Source organism: Somniosus microcephalus, chromosome 1, assembly GCF_052327205.1.
Source record: "Somniosus microcephalus isolate GS21.2 chromosome 1, FLI_Smic_1.0, whole genome shotgun sequence".
Lineage (NCBI taxonomy): Eukaryota > Metazoa > Chordata > Chondrichthyes > Squaliformes > Somniosidae > Somniosus > Somniosus microcephalus.
This window is the reverse complement of record NC_140987.1, coordinates 401,481,628-401,501,909: the sequence shown is the minus strand read 5'-3', so window position 1 is coordinate 401,501,909 and position 20,282 is coordinate 401,481,628. Positions and strand designations below refer to the sequence as shown.

Sequence of the window (20,282 nt, the reverse complement as noted above, 5' to 3'; positions counted from 1 at the left end):
GAGTGGTGGCATTCAGCGCATTGGTCGGACAGTGGCAAAGGATGTAGATCTGATGCGCAAGTGGGACGAGAGAGGTCCAAAAGGTGATGTCCTTACCATTGGTGCCCAGAACAGGGTCGGCATCTCCAGATGCAACGGGGCCAATCACCCGGGCACCCATGATGCACTCCACGCGATGTTGCAGCTCAGTGAGCGGCTGGATCTGGGGTCCGCCTCCCCCGGTCGCAGTCCGGCTCCTCTTATTATTGGCCAGCTTGGCCTGCAAGAGAAAGGATGGCCTCTAAGTACAGTGTGTAGCCCTGATCTTGTGTGCACTGCCTCCCCTGGTTGAATAGCCTGGCCAGTGTGTTAAGTGCACAATGTGCAATTGATGTTCATGAGTGTCCCATAGCTGCTGCATGAGGGCTGGCCATTAGGGCTTTCAGGTCCCTTTGCCCATAATGTGAGGTGCACATGCAAGGATGAGGAGGACACTGGAAAGGGTACTCACCCTGACAATCCTGGTGAGGTCATTTAGCTTTTTGCGGCATTGGACACCGCTCCTGGGGACCTCGCTGTTGGATGTCACCTTGGTGGCGACATGCCTCCAGGCTCTCCGGTAGACGTGGGCCGGCGGCTTCCTGCCATTGTCCGGAAACAAAATATGGCGTCTCTTCTCCACAGCACCAACCAGCACCCTCAGATCAAGCTCTGAGAAGTGCTGTGCTCGTTCACGGGCCTTCTCCATGGTTTCAGGCGCTATTTGGGTCCAGCAGCAGTGTTCAGGCCTAGCTGCAGGGCTCCACTATCCAGGGCGTGGCAGCAGACCAAGTCGACCCTTCCCCCTTAAGAGCTGGCCAGCGCCAGGGTGTCTACTGTCAGTCACGAGATGGCCGCACCTGCGCTGCGCCCGGCCTCGGCGCTATCGATCACCACCTCCGGCTTAGCGCCTAAAGAGAGGCATGCATCGCCAGTTTTAGCGCTCGAGCAAACTCTTAGGGCGAAGCTAATGAATATCGGAGAAGTGGCCTCGAATTTGCGCCGGGCGCAAACTTTAGCAGCCGCCCAACTTTACCGCCCCAAAAGTGGCTGTAATGAATTTCTAGGCCTCTGACTGCATCTGAGGCAGATTGCACATTTCCACCAAGTATGCGTATCCACAGACCATGATAGAGCTACATGGCCATGTCAGAGAACATATGCTTTCCTCACTTATGCTTCACTAGAGATGTCTTATGCCTTTAGGATTGGACCGTCATTGTGCCATCTTGTTGTACAATGAGAAAAATAAATCCCAGAAATGCTTGGAACTGCTCACCAGCATAAGTGCAGCGAAGTGGCCATCCGTGACCTCCACTCCTCATCCTGTTGAAGTGTTCCGGGCCAGGGGAAGATCACGTCATCAGCATATAATTGGCAGATTCCTACATCACTCTTGGTGTATCTTAGGCATCTGTGATTAGAGAAGAGGGCAGAAAAGGTAGCACTGATCAGCCACTCACTTATAAGCAGGCCGAAGCAACAAATGGAACTGGCAGGCCTAGAAATTCACTGGCCTTAGCGCCGCTTTTGAGGCGCTAGAGGGCCTAGCGCCGAAGTTATGGCCAGTTTAGAAATTGACAGGGGCCCTAAATCGGCGTTAGGCCGGTAGCGCTGCGCCGGCACCGATGACGTCATCGGTGTGCGCAGCGTCCCGGTTGCCATGGTAACCCGCCCGAACTCGGAAATTGAGTTGCGGCCGCCTCGCCCGTGGCAGCCGCAAGCAACGTTCTGGCAGAGGTGCCTTACAGAACTTTGCGCCGGCGCATTAAAGGCCCCACGGCGGCCGGCCGCTTTCCCGCCGGCCGCCTGGCCGCAGCTCCCTCCCCGGACTTCCCCCCCCCCCACCCCCGGAACAGAAGCAAGCCTGGCACTTGTCCGAGGTGCCGGGCTCATTTTTAAAAAGATTATCGCGGGCCGCGGCCGGGTGCAGGCAGCTCCTCCTTAACGGAAGGAGGAGGCCTGCACTTCCCGAGCCTGCCGCACCGCAGCGGGCGCCGCAGCGCCGGAATAGCGCCGCAATGCGGCGCATGGCGCCAGTTTTGAGGCGCTGAGACCCCTCAGTAGCGCCGGCAGCCGTTTGGGCGCGGCGCTACTGAATTTTTGGCGCGCGCAGGGGGACTTAGCGCCGGCACTAACTTCCGGCGCTAAAGCCCTCGCTGCGCCAAAACCGAATTTCTAGGCCGCAGTTTTTATAGGGTTCCAGGCCAGGACCTAGATTTGGACTGCTGAGAGGGCTCCACAACTACCACTCAAAATGCTGGTATGCCAGTTCATCTGACATACAGGGCGCTCGGCACTAAGATTTGCCTCCCCCAGTCCCAGGCCCTCCAATATCACAGGCCATGATTGTGCTGGACTTACACCAGAACTGCACCACTAGGCCCCATGCAAATTTGGGACCGTAGTCTTGAGATGCTGGAAGTTAAAAGAGCACATGCACATTGACAGGTCATTCATAACCTGCATGCCAATGGGTATCAGTGAGTGTAGTAAAGCTTTACACCATACATCGCATCTTGAAGCTATGCTATGGTGATGCATGGCATGCATGAAGGGGCTGTAAGTTTGTGAGAGAATTTGCCATGGGCAAGCAGTAAGTGTGGAAAAAGTTGACATGCAATCTTGAACCATCTACTTGATATATGGTGCGGTCAGGTTATTTTATCTTTCCAGATTCTTTAAAGTGTGCTTATGCATCTGTTCCCTGATCCTGCAGGTAGTATACACAGCATTGAGCCTGGTCACCACCTGATGTCAGGAATGATGTACTGCTGTTGTCTGGAGAGGGTGCCCTGAAGTGCTAAACAGGGAAACCCTCCTTGCACCACCTCGTGCAACTGCATAATCATTTCTTGAGGTTAAAGACCTCAATCCACAAGTCCAATAAATTTCTACAGAACATTTCTGGTATCTTTCCTAGACCATTTTAGGCTGAGGGTTACAGTTTGTCATTTTACCTCTGGTATCTGTGTTTAAATCCAGCTCAGGGGGTGGGGTGGGGTGGATGAAGGTCTCCTCTCTATTTTGGGCAGCTGGTTAAGATCATTGGCCCTGAATTCACAGTCGGTGGTGTAGCTAAGGAGTATGCCTCCAACATCCAAATGAGATCCACACTTGCCTCGTGCAAAACCCCTTTGAAAAGTTGTGTTCAAACGCTCCAGAGTTGTGTGTAGCATAGTGGCCCATGGGTGCGTATGTGAACCTGGGATCACGTGGGGCGGTGCTCCTTTCACTTCCTGACTCTTGGCCAATCAAGAAACAGGAGATTGCTGATTTGCTCACAACTCATTTTTAATAATTTAGCAGCAGAATGCTATTTTATTAATAAATTACAATCATTGCCATAGTACTTAATACACAAACCAAGATTATAATACACAAACCTATAATTACAGACTTATAGTCCTATCAAATTCGTTTCTCCTCTATTAAACTAACTAACCTTTGATTAATTTAAATAATCTAAAATCGAGAGTTTAAATTGTGATGAAATATGCCATTCATCAGGCACTCTGTATTCTCTGTGTTTGATTGTGCCTGTGACTGTGACAAGCAGGGGAGTTTAGTTTCAGTTTAATTTCCTTACCTGTATTGTATTGTGTGTAGGGCTCCGCCCATACCTGGCCCCTACTTAAGCAGGCCCCAGCGTGTCTCACAGGCAGTACAGCAGATCTCTGGATGAGAGACACTTCTCCACTGTGTATTACTTTCTGAGTTAATAAAAGCCTTGCTTTGCTCCGTTAACGTTGAGTCTCGGATTCATTGAGGCACATCATAAATGTCTGATAAGATGAGGAAATCATGAAAGTGAATGAAATCCTTTCTAAATAGAAACTATAAAAGGCTTTTGGGCAGCAAAGGCAGTGACACAAAAAGGCTCTATTTTCAAACTCGTACAAATGAAAGTTATTTCAAAGTTTGTATCCGCTCAGACACAAAGTTGTGTCTCATTGTTAAGGCTGTAGCATAAACTAATACACTTTTCTCATCCCCCCTCCATTAAGCTGTGCAACAGGCCTGTTTGCACTAGATGTAAAAATCTTTAGGGCAATTAATGCGCAGTAGGTGGGCAATTAACCCAACTTTTTGGCAGCACGTTGACTTGAATGGGTAAGTGAAACGTGCAGTGACGCCGTTGCACAGTCGGAACTTAACAGATCGCAAGTTTGGGATTTCGTGCATGCGGAAATGCCAAACATGTGGTCAATTTCAAAGGTGGTACGACGATGTACTCTGAGAGTACAACCCACCACGAATCAAGGCCAATAATTATTCACATGCTCAGTGAGAAATGAAGGTCTTCCCCCTTGTGTCATTGTAAGGGTCCTATGTGAAGTGAGTTTGGACACAAGACTATGTTACTGATAAAGCTATATTTTGTGATATGTTCGCCTGGTGGCTGATCATTGGATCAGCAGCAGTCACCAAGATTTCTGTGCCTGGAACCAATGAAATAGGCTTTGTGGAGGTAAAAGAACTTGGGGAACAAAACAAAGGAAAATATGGAGGGAGAAAATTAATTGAATAAAAACACTTACTTGCCTGTGTCTTTAACTGCAGTTGAGTTGACGCCTTCAGACCCAAGGTGGGTTGGTGCCTGGTGGCTTGGGTTCCTTTTCATTGCTTCACTGGTGGCTCTCAGTTCCATTCCATACTTCTTCTTTCCGAGAACAATGTCCAAGGAAGGGGTAAGTAGCAAATCGTAGTTTGCACGTGCCCAACTTGAAGTTTGTTGAACCTGGCTGTATTACTGCATTCTGCTCATTTGCATGATGTGGACGAGCACTAAGCATAATTCATTCCCATTATTTGTTGCTTGCCCATTTTGTGTACTATTACCGTTCTTACAGGCCTCCTTGGGGATGCAATAGTGCTCTTTGTATTTTGCTGCTGCTATCCTGGAAGCAGCCCAGGAACATGTCTTTGAGCAATCAGTAGCAGACGCAAGGTTCCACAATTTGAGAAGGAGCCCATAAAAGTCTTCTTGTGCAGCAGAGGAGGGATGTCCTCTTTCACTGTGATAACGGGTAGGTCGGCCAAAGGGTCGGTCAAGGGATTTGGTAAAAGGTCACTGTTTGAGGTGGGTAATGTGGTAAACCACTGTATTGTATATTGCCACCTCTGGGTGGCGCTGTGTATGGAGGCATGCCTCAGCTGACTCCACCCACCACTGTGTGGGTTTCGTTCAGACTTGTTCAGTCACTCACGAAGAAGCATGGTCTCTTCTTAGCTAATAAAAGCCTTATTCATCTCTTCTTTCGACTCATCATCTCTTCTTCGACTCATCACCTTTTATGAAGTAATTGATAAGCGTATCAATTTTATTAGCTAAAAGTTAAATGGCGACACCTGAGGAGCAACAACAGCAACGGATACAGCAGACATTGCTGAGAGCCCTCAGACCACCACGCCTGGACCTCGACCCTCAAGATGTGGGTGCATCAGCCAAGTTTGAACACTGGCTGAGCTGCTTTGAATCCTTCCTCGCAATCTCACAGGTTACAGAGGAGGATCACAAACTGAAAATTTTGACCGCCCAGATGAGCCATCAAGTATATATGCTAATCCGGGACTCTAATACGTACGTGGCGGCCCTCGAGCTACTAAAAGGGCAATATACGCGCCCAGTGAACACAATTTACGCCCGACACCTCTTGGGATCCCGCAGGCAGCAACCGGGAGAATCGGTAGGGGCATTTGCACGGGCGCTACTGGCACTCTGCAGAGACTGCGATTGTAAAGCGGTAACGGCTGTGGAGCACGCGCAGGGACTCGCCTGTGATGCCTTCGTCAGGGGCCTCCAGTCAGACCACACCCGGCAGAGACTGCTAGAAAGCAAGGAACCCGACCTGAAGACGGCCATTGCCCTTGCGCTCTCGTTAGAGGAGGCCCACCGAAACCTCGAGGCATACCCCCGTAACGGCGCCGAGACATGGCAATCGAAACCGTGGGACACGGGACCGCCGCCCCCGGCACCAACCGCTGCAGCGACCCAACCGAGACAGCAGCCTCCGGTAAGAACTGCTTCGATGCCCAGTAACCAGGCCCAAAAATGCTATTTCTGTGGCCAGTTAAAACATCCCAGAGCGCACTGCCCAGCTAAGACAGCTACCTGCTCGGGCTGCGGGAAGAAAGGCCATTACGCTAACGCCTGCAAGGGGAAGCCAGCCAGCAGCGCAGCGTGCGGGCCGTGGGAGCAGCCATCTTATCCGCCATTTTGTGTACCCCCGGCCGCATGGCATCCGCCGCCATCGTATCCAACGCACTCAACCGCCATTTCGTCACCGGAACCGACCACCGTCTCGGCGGATGACTATAGTGACTCACTAAGCCACATACTGGCCTCCGTGACGCTGGATCAAGGCCACCCTCACCATCTATCCAGCTCCATGATGGATATCGCGGTAAACGGCCGCGCCACCAGTTGCCTGATCGACAGCGGGAGCACAGAGAGTTTCGTCCACCCCGACACGGTACGTAGCCACTCCCTCACGATTCTGCCAACGCACCATCGCATTTCTATGGCGTCCAAGTCCCAGTCAATGGACATCAGCGGCTACTGTGTGGTGACCCTGTCAGTAGGGGGCACTGAATATCAAAAATTTAAACTGCTAGTCCTGCCCCGTCTTTGCGCTGCCGTCCTGCTAGGGTTGGATTTTCAGTGCCACCTTAAGAGTGTCACACTAGCATACGGTGGACCCCTCCCCCCACTCACAGTCTGCAACCAACAACTTTTAAATCGCCCGCTGCAAACCACCTGCAGCCTTTCCACATTAAAAGTCCCCCCCCCTCCCCTGTTCGCTAACCTCACCCGCGACTGTAAACCCATCGCTACCAAAAGCAGGCGGTACAGTGCCGGGGACAGAGCTTTTATCAGCTCTGAGGTGGAGCGGCTCTTGAAGGAGGGCATTATCGAAGGTAGCACTAGCCCCTGGCGAGCCCAGGTTGTAGTCGTTAAAACCACTGCAAAACGCCGCATGGTAATCGACTACAGCCAAACCATAAACCGGTACACCCAGCTGGACGCGTACCCCCTCCCTCGCATATCTGATATGGTCAATCAGATTGCGCAATACAAAGTATTCTCCACCATCGACCTTAAGTCAGCGTACCACCAGCTGCCCATCCGCCATGAGGACCGCCAGTATACTGCCTTCGAGGCAAACGGCCGCCTCTACCACTTCCTTAGGGTCCCCTTCGGCGTCACCAACGGGGTTTCGGTCTTCCAAAGGGAGATGGACCGAATGGTTGACCAGAACGCGCTGCGGGCAACCTTCCCCTATTTGGATAACGTCACCATCTGCGGCCACGACCAGCAGGACCACGACGTTAATCTAGCAAATTTCCTCCGTACGGCCCAACGGCTGAACCTAACGTACAATAAGGAAAAATGTATGTTTCACACCAAGCGCCTGGCCATCCTCGGCTGCGTGGTGGAGAACGGAGTCATCGGGCCCGACCCCGACAGAATGCGCCCCCTAATGGAGCTACCCCTTCCCCACTGCCAAAAAGCACTGAAGAGATGCCTGGGGTTTTTCTCCTACTACGCCCAGTGGGTGCCCCTCTATGCAGACAAAGCCAGGCCCCTCATCAAAGCCACCTCCTTCCCCCTGACACCAGAGGCGTGTGCAGCCTTCACTCTTATCAAGAACGATATCGCGAAGGCCGCAATGCACGCGGTGGATGAGTCCATCCCCTTCCAAGTGGAGAGCGATGCCTCCGACTTCGCCCTAGCCGCGACCCTTAACCAGGCGGGCAGACCCGTGGCCTTTTTCTCAAGGACCCTCCAGGGCCCCGAGACGAGACACTCCTCCGTCGAAAAGGAGGCCCAGGCTATTGTAGAAGCGGTGCGTCACTGGAGGCATTACCTGGCCGGGAAACGATTTACCCTGCTCACTGACCAGCGTTCAGTAGCTTTTATGTTTAATAATAAGCAGAGGGGTAAAATCAAGAACGACAAGATCTTGAGGTGGAGAATCGAACTCTCCACCTACAATTATGATATCTTGTATCGGCCAGGGAAACTCAATGAGCCCCCAGATGCCCTATCACGTGGTACATGCGCCAACGCGCAGAGTGATAGGCTGCAGTCCCTCCACAATGACCTCTGCCACCCGGGGGTCACCAGGTTTTTCCATTTTATCAAATCCCGTAACCTGCCCTACTCCATCGAGGAGGTCAGGACCATGACCAAGAGCTGCCAAATCTGCGCCGAGTGCAAACCGCACTTCTATAGGCCGGACAGAGCAAGCCTGATCAAGGCCACCCGCCCCTTCGAACGCCTGAGCGTCGATTTTAAAGGGCCCCTCCCCTCCGCTGACCGCAATGTGTACTTCCTCAACATAGTTGATGAGTACTCCCGTTTCCCCTTTGCCATCCCTTGCCCAGACATGACCAGTACCACGGTCATCAAGTGTCTGAATGACATCTTCGCTCTGTTCGGGTTCCCCAGCTATATACATAGCGACAGGGGCTCATCGTTCATGAGCGACGAACTTCGGCAGTACCTGCTAACAAGAGGTATCGCCACGAGCAGGACCACCAGTTACAACCCCCGGGGGAACGGCCAGGTGGAAAGGGAGAACGCGACGGTTTGGAAGGCAGTCCTCTTAGCACTAAAATCTAAGGGCCTTCCGACCTCCCGCTGGCAGGAGGTCCTCCCTGCAGCGCTTCACTCCATTCGGTCACTGCTTTGTACTGCCACTAATGCGACCCCTCATGAGAAAATGTTCGTTTTCCCCCGGAAGTCTACATCGGGAACCTCGCTACCGGCATGGTTGACTTCTCCTGGGCCCGTCCTACTGCGGAGGCACGTGAGGACGCATAAAACGGACCCCCTGGTCGAGCGGGTGCACCTCCTACACGCCAACCCCCAGTATGCCTGGGTGACATACCCAGACGGGCGGGAGGACACGGTCTCCATACGAGATCTCGCACCCTCGGGTACCCCTGAATTACCACCGTTATCCCCCTTACCACCGTTATCCCCCTTACCACTGTTATCCCCCACCACCCCTCCCAACCCAACCCCTGCAGACGGCATGCCAAAGCCCCAGGAATCTTCGCCAACCACCCAGACACCAGACCCGACGTCGGATGCTGCAACACCACCGCCGCCACCACGACGATCAGGACGTCAGACAAGGCCTCCTGATAGACTTAACTTGTAGTACCCTTCACCCCGCCGGACTTCACATTAAACAAGGGGTGAATGTGGTAAACCACTGTATTGTATATTGCCACCTCTGGGTGGCGCTGTGTATGGAGGCATGCCTCAGCTGACTCCACCCACCACTGTGTGGGTTTCGTTCAGACTTGTTCAGTCACTCACGAAGAAGCATGGTCTCTTCTTAGCTAATAAAAGCCTTATTCATCTCTTCTTTCGACTCATCATCTCTTCTTCGACTCATCACCTTTTATGAAGTAATTGATAAGCGTATCAGGTAATTACAGCGAACGAACAGCATTCGCTGTTATTACCCTTTGAAACTGACCGCAATTTCAGGATTTAGCGCATGCACATCCTAATGCGGAAATCCTGAAGTTGCAGTCAGTCATTCACAGCTCCGACACTGGCTGCGCTGTGTCAACCCCCCCCCCCCCCCCCCATAGATGGCAATCAGTGTAATCAGGGGGAAAAAATCAGTGAAACTGATGAAAACTTGGGCTTTTCCATGGTAATATCGCTGTTAAATAACCCATTAAAAGTTAGACCTTGTTCGATTAGGGTGTAACTCGGGTTTTAACAGCGTTTTGACTGCTAAACAAACATTACGGCCCTGAAAAACTAATTTTAATGTTGTGGCGTGTCAAATATCTCCATTTTAATAAAAATTACAATTTTTAAGAAACTTTAAAAGCATTTTTTTTTAAGTTTGTTCATCTTTATTTCAGGCTTATCTTTTCCCCATGTGGCAACCCCCATCTTTGTTTTGCTCTCCATAACATTTTTAAGAAGTCAGAATAAAAGGAGATTTTCACTTCCTCAATCCCAGTCTGTGAGAATTCTGCATTGTGATTAGCTGCTTAGACAGCGTGTTGACTGCACAACAGCTATGGAATTCCCACTAAATTACACCGATCTCAACTGCACGGCGGAAAAGCAGAACTTCTTGCCACAGAGATCGTGAGATCTTTGTGGGAAGCTTTCTTCGTGCCCAGCAGCGAACACCTTTGCAGGTACAACAGGTGGTAGCGAATCGGCCTCCCGTTATACAACCCTGGCCGGTTTTCCTTTCCATTACAAACATTCTTTAGATGCAACATTATCGTTTGTGCGCCTTGTATTCCACGGGTGGAATTCTACAGATGTGCATGAACCAGGTCCCATTTTGGAGAAACAGAATGAAAATGCAGCATGAGAAAATTGCCAGCACTATGTTACATAAGAAACATGTGAGTATCCAAGTACAGAATTTGTGTCATTATTTTATAGTTATCACCTTTACTTTCACAATAACAAAATCGGAAAGAGCATTCAACCAAGAGAACTCGCCATTTATGTATACTAGTAAAGTACCAGTGTGTTGAGGATTTACAGATAACTACTTTTAACATCTTTGATTCTAGTTAGAAGAATTGAAAGGACAAGAATCCAAACAGATACTTCTGCTGAAATCTGGGCAAATGGGATCGGGACTTCAGAACACCTCTCTTGGGAAGTTCATTAAGAGTAATGCTCAACAGTATTTTTCTTTTCTAAATGTCGTCAATCGAGAGTAAGAGTTGTGTGTGTGAAGGGCAGCTTCCAAACTAACAAATGGCAGCAGTCCTGTAAGCAGAAGTTTCCCTGGTCCTGCAGCTGTTAACTTCATCTGCGCATAAAACTTTAACTGGACTTGCAGCCTACCTGTGCATGCTCTTGTGTGCAAATATTGATTGATTCCTAGGTCTTTCCTGTCTATAAATGTACAAGTCGATAATATGATTGATGAAAAGTATCTCACCTACTGTAATGAAATTCAGTGACATATTGAGTTTGCTTGAGAGACTTTGAATAGCCATATTGTAATTTCCTTACTGTAATTGATCGCTGACAGACAGAAAGACAAAGGGTTGCGGACACAACGTAATTAAATCCCACTCCAGATTCTGCCCTTCCCTGCCCAGGAAGCACTTAGGACTGCAAATTCCATGGGGGTTCTCCTCGTCCCCTGCCGTAACTCTGGTGAGAGACCAGTGGACCCGCCTCCAGAAAAAGAAATGGTGTACAGGGCCATTTTCAGCCATTTACATGTTTCTCTGGGGTTTACCCCAACCTCATGGCAAAATTACAGCGGTACAGCGGTAATTGGAGCAATCCCCACTGATTTTCAGGACCTTAATTTACAATCCCGGAGCTACAGAAATTTGGTCCTTTATGTTCACTATTTTAAGTAAAAATATTAAACATAATTTGAAAGAAAGCAGTTACAATTTTTCCAGAAATAGAAATCAGAAGAAATTTTCCCGTGTTTACAATATCAAGTGACCAATGGAAATCATTTCCCTCTGTTTTCAAAATAAATCTTTGAAGATTTAATTTAATTCCTCCTGATTAACAACAAATAGTTTATAAATATCAGTTTTGTGCTCACAGTTGGGAAATAGCAAGGGATTAGTTTGCAGAAATGGCTTCTGGTGTAGAATTTCTGTTTCCTCTGGCAATTATAGTGATGCCATGTTTAGGGCAGTCTGCAATAGCCAATGTTGTTAGAACCCAAGAAACCAGCTGGGCAATGTCCTCTGCAACCCTGAACCCTGAACCAGATTGCTCCGAGCTACTCAGCTTCAATTGGAAGTAGCGATATAGCAGAGGTGGGAATTTCTCAGTGTTTCCAAGGTCTTCTCTTTTAAATGGTTATGCAGCGCCCGGACGGCTGATTGGGCCATGCACTGTGACCATCGAGGCCTGGGAGTGGGGCAGGGGGCAGATCCAGTGCTGCAGCAGAAAAGAACAGCTATTACATCTTAAAGGGGCACCTGCAGTTCCTGTGGTGTTAAAGTTCACTGTTTGCAAATTGTTTTTTGTTGGCTTTTTGAGCATGCCCCAGGAGATAGATTTCAAGGGCCCAGAGAGGATGCAGGACAGCTCCCCTTACTATAGAGCCCTGCAGGTTATGCTCAGAGAGGTAAGGCAAAGGAGAGTGCAATCTTTGCATTGGGGGGGCACCATGCTCAGAAGGAAGCTGTCAGGACAGCATGGAAAGAGGTGATAGAGCAGGTCAACACAGTGTCTTCGGTCACAAGTTTGACATCTTGAAGAAGTTTGCTAAGGTTAGTGCCTGTTGAATGTACCTCTTCCCATGCTATTGTATGACATGGCATACAATTATATTAATGACTTAGATGAAGGGACCGAGTGCAATGTATCTAAGTTTGCTGACGATACAAAGCTAGGTGGGAAAGTAAGCTGTGAGGAGGACACAAAGAGCCTGCAAAGTGATATAGACAGGTTAAGTGAGTGGGCATTAAGGTGGCAGATGGAGTATAATGTGGGGATATGTGAGGTTATTCACTTTGGTAGGAAGAATAGAAAAACAGAATATTTTTTAAATGGTGAGAAACTTTCAAATGTTGATGTTCAGAGAAACTTAGGTGTCCTCATTCAGGAAACACAGAAAGTTAGCATACAGGAACAGCAAGCAATGAGGAAGGCAAATGGCATGTTGGCCTTTATTGCAAGGGGGTTGGCGCACAAGAGTAAGGAAGTCTTACTACAATTGTACAGGGCTTTGGTGAGACCACACCTAGAGTACTGTACACAGTTTTGGTCTCCTTATCTGAGAAAGGACAAACTTGCCTTAGAGGCGGTGCAACGAAGGTTCATTAGATTGATCCCTGGGATGAGAGGGATGTCCTGTGAGGAGAGATTGAGTAGATTGGGCCTATACTCTCTGGAGTTTAAAAGAATGAGAGGTGATCTCATTGAAACATATAAGATTCTGAGGGGGATTGACAGGGTAGAAGCTGAGAGGTTGTTTCCCCTGGCTGGTGAGTCTAGAACTAGGGGACATAGTCTCAGGATAAGGGGTCGGCCATTTAAGACTGAGATGAGGAGGAATTTCTTCATTCAGAGGGTCGTGAATCTTTGGAATTCTCTACCCGAAAGGGCTGTGGATGCTGAGTCATTGAGTATATTCAAGGCTGAGATAGATAGATTTTTGGACTCTAGGGGAACCAAGGGGTATGGGGATCGGGCGGGAAAGTGGAGTTGAGGTCGAAGATCAGCCATGACCTTCTTGAATGACGGAGCAGGCATGAAGGGCCGAATAGCCTACTCCTGCTCCTAATTCTTATGTTTTTATGTTATAAAAAGAGAAAGACTTGCATTTATATAGCGTCAGTCACAACCTCAGGACATCCCAAAGCACTTTACAACCAATGAAGTACTTTTGAAGTGTAGTCACTGTTGTAATGTAGGAAATATAAACTTTCAGGTAGAAATGTTGATGAGTGTAGCTTTGAGGGTACCTGCTGTCTACCTTCATGGGATGGTAGTCACGCACAACCTAGACCTTGATGAAATGGAAGGCCATCATTCTATTTCTGAATAAGATGGAAGGAGTCTAAAAAGCCACATTGGTTCTATCAATGAGCACATGTACTCTTCAACAACAACAACTTGTATTTATATAGCGCCTTTAATACAGTAAAATGTCCTAAGGCGCTTCACAGGAGTATTATAAAACAAAATTTGACACTGAGCAGAAGAAATTAGGGCAGATGTCCAAAAGCTTGATCAAAGAGATAGGTTTTAAGGAGCATCTTCAAGGAGGAAAGAGAGGTAGAGAAGTTTAGGGAGGGAATTTCAGAGCTTAGGGCCTAAGCAGCTGAAGGCACAGCCATCAATGGTTGAGTGATTAAAATCAGGGATGCTCAAGGGGCCAAAATTAGAGGAGCGCAGATAGCTCGGGGGGCTCTGGGCTGGAGGAGATTACAGAGATAGGGAGGGGTGAGGCCATGGAGGGATTTGAAAACAAGGATGAGAATTTTAAAATCGAGGCGTGCTTAACCGGGATCCAGTGTAGGTCAGCGAGCAGAGGGGTGATGGGTGAACAGGACTTGGTGCAAGTTAGGACATGGGCAGCCGAGTTTTAGATGACCTCAAGTTTACGTAGGGTGGAATGTGGGAGGCCAGCCAGGAGCGCATTGGAATAGTCAAGTCTAGAGGTAACAAAGGCATGGATGAGGATTTCAGCAATAGCTGAGCTGAGGCGGGGGCGGAGACGGGCAATGTTATAGAGGTGGAAATAGGCAGTTTCAGTTATGGTGCAGATATGTGGTCAGAAGCTCATTTCAGGGTCAAATATGACACCAAGGTTGCGAACAATCTGGTTCAGTCTCAGATAGATGCTAGGGAGAGGCATGGAGTCAGTGACTGGGGAACAGAGTTTGTGGCGAGAACCGAAGACAATAGCTTCGGTCTTCCCAATATTTAGTTGGAGGAAATTTCTGCTCATCCAGTCCTAGATGTTGGACAAGCAGTCTGACAATTTAGAGACAATGGAGGGGTCGAGAGAGGTGGTGGTGAGGTAGAGCTGGGTGTCGCCAGTGTAATGTGGAAACTGGCACTGTGTTTTCGGATGATGTCGCCGAGGGGCAACATGTAGATGAGAAATAGGAGGGGTCCAAGGATAGATCCTTGGGGGACACCAGAGGTAATGGTGTGGGAGCGGGAAGAGAAGCCATTGCATACATTGCTACAATTAGATAGATAAGAATGGAACCAGGCGAGTGCAGTCCCACCCAGTTGGACAACAGCTGGATTTTTAGGAAACAAGCTGCTCTTAAAAAGTGAAGAATTGTCATTCTTCTTAGGAAAAGAGATGAAATCCTTCTCCCTAGCAAACAATGCATGAGTGACCTGCTGTATGCAACAGTGCACTAAAGCCAAGCTGTCAGTAGCTATCACCCAAGGCAGTTCCATTGAAGGCAGTAGTGATTTTCACCAGCAGCGAGAGTGCCACCCCAGTCATGGACAAGGCTTGGTGGTCTGATTGAAGAAGACACCGTTCCAAGACCGCCTCCCTGGTGAAGTTTAGGCGATGAAGACAGAACTCCTTGGGCCTGCCCAAGTAACTGTGGCATTGTCTGTATACCCGCCGCCTTGGGCAGAGGAGGGTCCGCTGAACCCTCCTCCTATGCAGGGTCACTTGCCTCACCTACTGCCCTGGTGCACAGAACCACAGACCCTGTTAATCTTTTGAACTTTGGTGGCTTCCTAACTAAGGATCCTATCCTTCACCTTGGTTTCTCAATTTAGAACTCAGAGACCCACTGTCCTGAAAGTGAATTACCATATGATCTCATCTTAATTTTCTGTTTTTCCCAATTTCTAGCGTTAACAATTCTTTTTTTAATCTCTCCTGAAGGTAATTATTAGTGACCTTATTCTGACAGGACTCAATGGGAAGCCAGACACTGTATGTAATCCTGAATTTAAGGATTGGACAACCAGATACTATTCCTGGCCCTGGCTGCAACTGGTCACCATACCAAGTTAACAAAAGTTCAGGATGAGATGTAATTGGATGTCTTTCCTCCTTACATGAATGTGTGTGTTTGCCTTGCAGGTTTCCCAGTCACCTTGCTTGGAATGCTCAAGAATCCTATTTTTCTCTTCACTGTGATTGCAAAATGCAGCTTTTCCATTGTGATATCTGGGCAAGCAACATTCCTAGCCAAGTATATAGAAAGACAGTTCTCAATAACTGCTCCATTTGCAAACATCCTGATAGGTGAGGGTTTAGAAAGAGACACATATGTTGCAGCATGTGCAAAAGGGCTATATATTTACTAATAGAGAGCCAAAGAATTGTGAAGTGATACATTTTGGTAGGAAAAATGAAGAGAGGCAATATAAACCAAACGGTACAATTTTAAAGAGGGTGCAGGAACAGAGCGAACTGGGGGTGTATGTACACAAATCTTTGAAGGTGGCAGGACAAGTTGAGAAGGCTGTTTAAAAAGGCATATGGGATCCTTGACTTTATAAATAAAGACATAGGGATGGATATTGCGGGGGGTCAGCAGGCATGATCAGTGGCGGGTCGGGTGGGAAAGTGTTTTTTTTCCCAGCAGGTCGGGACCCCGCTGTGAACCTGCTGCCATGTGCCTTTACCAAATGTCGGATCTATCAGCGCTGAGCAGACCTGACACGCAGCGGCGGGGGAGCCAATTCAGGTCATTAAGACCTTGTTAACAGATGATTAAGAACAAATTTGAGCTCACCTTTAGACTTTACCCGCTCGCCCACGGGGACCAGGCTGCTCAGGGATCACATCTGTTAAGCTGAGGTGGGAGTTGATTGGCCATGGAATCAGCTGATTACTTGACAGCTCGATATGTGCTATAAAAGCTCTCATCTCACAGCTGTTCACTTTCCAAGCTCAGAAGCCATTGCTTACTGCATTTGGAAGACAGATTGAGCTTTATGCAGGTTGCAAGTGTTTGGAGCAAACTCTCTATCCAATGTCACCTCATTGGAACAACCTCTCTCACCATTGACAGATTGCTTCTGTCATCTCAAGTTCACCTGCCATCTATCCCATCAGCATGGGTACCGTTTATACTCTCTCACTTTGGTCCTCAGTATCTGACCACAATCAGCTGCAACACCAGCAGAACCAGACACACCAGCAGCACTAACAACAAGACCGCCAGCCTTTTCCTCAACCACCTGATGCTGCACAGGGCAGAGGGCATCAGCGCAGGGCTGGACCGCGCTGGAGGCGATACCTCCAACAGGAGGTATACAGGCAGAGGATGAGCTTCCTCAACATGACTGAGCAGTAGTGCCAAAAGAGGCTCAGGCTACCGTGCCAGGTCGTCGCAGACATTTGCACATTGCTGGAGCAAGACCTGCAGTCCAGAGGAGCGGATGGACACGCCTTACCAGTAGCTGTCAAAGTCACCAGCGCCCTCAACTTCTTCGCCTCAGGCTCCTTCCACGGATCTGCAGCAGACATTTGTGGCATCTCACAGTCGGCCGCCCACAGATGCATCACCCAGGTCACCGATGCCCTCTTTGACAAGTCCGCCAATTATATAAACTTTTCCACTGATGACGTCAGTGTTACTGAGCGTGCGCCCGGCTTTGCCATTCTGGCTGACTTCCAATGGATGCAGGGCATCATCGACTGCACACGTGGCCATCAGGGCACCACATCATAACCCAGCAGTCTTTGTTAACCACAAGGGCTTCCACTCCCTCATTGTGCAGCTCGTCTGCAACCTTAGGAAGAACATCATGCATGTGTGCGTCAGGTTCCCTGGCAGCTGCCATGACTCTTTCGTCCTGCGCCAGTCTTCGCACCTCCAAACAGACTTACTGACTGGCTGCTTGGAGACAAGTGCTATCCACTGAAGACGTGGCTCATGACACCTTTGAGGAGGCCAAGTAATGAGGCTGAGGAGCATTATAATCAAAGCCACATCTGCACCAGATGTGTCATAGAGCAGACAATAGGTTGGAGAGCACCTTGCTGCACATCAGTGGGGCCTTGAGGACCCACGTCTACACTGGCATCCCTCCTAGAAAGGACGTCTATGGTTTCTATCCTCCATAGATGCTCATCTATGTTCCGTAGATGTCCATCTATTTTCCACAGATAGCCATCTAGCCTCCATAGATGCCCATCTATTTTGCAAAGAGACCACATGCTCGTGCGACTGGTGCACTAGGTCCTCCATGCATGGAGGAACCTACAGCCGCAATTCCCTGTGCTACGGTGGTGCTCATGTTGGAGAAGGTCTCCTTGATTCTCTGAGCACTCGCACTCACCACACTCGCAAAACCTGTCAGAGCCTCTTGCACTTGTTCCTGCAGCTCCAGGATCGCCCTCTTCCTGGATGGCCCCCGAGGCTCAGTGTCTGCATGCAGCTGAGCAGACCTAGGAGACTCCTGCGCCCTCTGATGAGGAGTCTCCACTGCTGACCCTGTCTCCACCATTTGCCCTTGCTCATGGGTGCTGTGTGAGACACCAGGTGATAACATGACTATGTCGCGATGGCCCCACCGAGGTGTGTGTATCTGCGCTGGTGCTGGCTTGCCTTGTCTTGTCTCAGGTGACACTGTGCCCTCAGAGGCTGGAGGCTCCTCTGAGGAGTGCTCTCACTCTTCCTCCTGGATAGTAGAGGGGGGCTCTTGATGGTCCTGTGGGAGAGTAAAGAGATCAATTAGATACATCATATGTAGATTGCATACAGATACCATTATGCACAGGATGAGCATTGTCTCTTGACATCAGCCCCCATGTGAGTGACTGATGAATGCCATGCAGCTGTATGGAAACTGATTCTGTCACCAGGTTGTTGTGATGAGCCCCTCTCTCCATCCCCCACTTCCGGCTGGTCGACTGCTCCAGTGATCTCCAGGGCAGCTTCCTCCGCACTGATGAGGATTGCAAGGGATTCAGGGTCTCCTCTCATTCTCTGCCTCTCCCTCTTATTGTGGACTCTCTTTTCCCGCAAGGAGGGAAAGAAGAGAAGGTTGAGTGAGAGTGATGGAATGAGTGTAAGGAATGGATGGGTTAGATGTGTAGAGGGAGACTATGATGGAGTGGGGTGGCAATATCAAGTGGCCTCCTTGTGTGTTGTTAGTTGGTATGATTGCACTAGAATGAGGGTGAGAGTGAGAGATGGTTAGTAAGATGGGGATGTGATAATGTAGATAGAGAGGGATGGTGGAGGTGCAAGGGATGTTGGTGTGAGTAAGGATGTGCAGGAGTAGGGTTGGGAAGGCAGAGTGATGGGGATGTGATTAGAGGCACAGCAGCATGAAGGTAAGTGTGGCTTTATACTCACTTTTCCTGATCTTACAAGATCATTGAAACGCTTGCAGCACTGCACCCAGGTCCTCATGACCACAGACCTGTGTGACCTCCTGCGCAATCTGGAGCCAGGCTGCCTTGGTCTCCTGGGAAGGTCTCTTGCGGCCACTGGCAGGGAAGAGAACCTTCCTGCGTGCTCGGACTCCCTCCACAAGCACATGGAGGGAGTCATCGCAGAATCGTGAAGCAGCCCTCTACCTCTGTGAACTCATCTTATAAACAAACAAGCACTCACAGTAGCTTGCACACTCTTAAATGAGCATTCAAATGAAATGGGGACATGGCTCCTTTAAGGTCAGAAATGGGGATGTTCGCTGATGACTGCACAGTGTTCAGCGCCATTCGCAACTCCACAGATAATGAAGCAGTCCATGCCTGCATGCAACAAGGCCTGGACAACGTTCAGGCTTGGGCTGATAAGTGGCAGGTAACATTCGCGCCACAGAAGTGCCAGGCAATGACTATCTCCAACAAGCGAGAGTCTAACCACCTCCCCTTGACATTCAATGGCATTACCATTGTCGAATCCCCCACTATCAACATCCTGGGGGGTCACCATTGACCAGAAACTTAACTGGACCAGCCACATAAATACTGTGGCAACAAGAGCAGGTCAGAGGTTAGGTATTCTGCAGCGAGTGTCTCACCTCCTGACTCCCCAAAGCATTTCCACCATCTACAAGACACAAGTCAGGACTGTGATGGAATACTCTCCACTTGCCTGGATGTGTGCAGCTCCAACAACACTCAAGAAGCTCGACACCATCCAGGACAAAGCAGTCCGCTTGATTAGCACCCCATCCACCACCTTAAACATTCACTCCCTCCACCTCCGGCATACCGTGGCTGCAGTGTGTACTATCTACAAGATGCACTACAGCAACTCACCAAGGCTTCTTTGGCAGCACCTCCCAAACCCGCAAACTCTTCCACCTAGAAGGACAAGGGCAGCAGGCGCATGGGAACACCACCACCTCCAAGTTTCCCTCCAAGTCACACATCATCCTGACTTAGAAGTATATCGCCGATCCTTCATCGTCGCTGGGTCAAAATCCTGGAACTCTCTACCTAACAGCACTGTGGGAGTACCATCACCACACGGACTGCAGCGGTTCAAGAAGGCGGCTCACCGCCACCTTCTCAAGGGCAACTAGGGATGGGCAATAAATGTTGGCATTGCCAGTGAAGCCCTGATCCCATAAACAAATTTTAAAAATATATATATACCGTCACCTAACGCATCAGCGCTGACGTCACCAGATGCGTACCTTTTAATTGGGCCGGATAATGCGCTGGGCGGGTTTAACAAGCCCCATTACGGCAAGGTCTTTTCTTGCAGCGGGATGCAGGCAGCAACGGGCTTGTGGGCTGCTATGGACGTCACCCGCCACGGACCCGCCCAGGGAGGAGAAATCATGGCCATATAGTACAAAAACAATGTACTGCTAA

General features: G+C 49.3%; 1 protein-coding gene across 1 annotated transcript in view; it reads left to right on the top strand.

Moving 5' to 3' along the window:
* LOC147125149 (solute carrier organic anion transporter family member 2B1-like) overlaps positions 1 to 20,282 on the top strand; it is a 63,020-nt gene that overhangs the window by 40,198 nt on the left and 2,540 nt on the right. Inside the window, exons 6-8 of the mRNA XM_085992311.1 lie at positions 4,555 to 4,709; positions 15,375 to 15,425; positions 15,530 to 15,740. Coding sequence (XP_085848437.1) covers positions 4,555 to 4,709; positions 15,375 to 15,425; positions 15,530 to 15,740 — 417 coding nt within the window. The remainder of the gene's footprint in view (positions 1 to 4,554; positions 4,710 to 15,374; positions 15,426 to 15,529; positions 15,741 to 20,282) is intronic.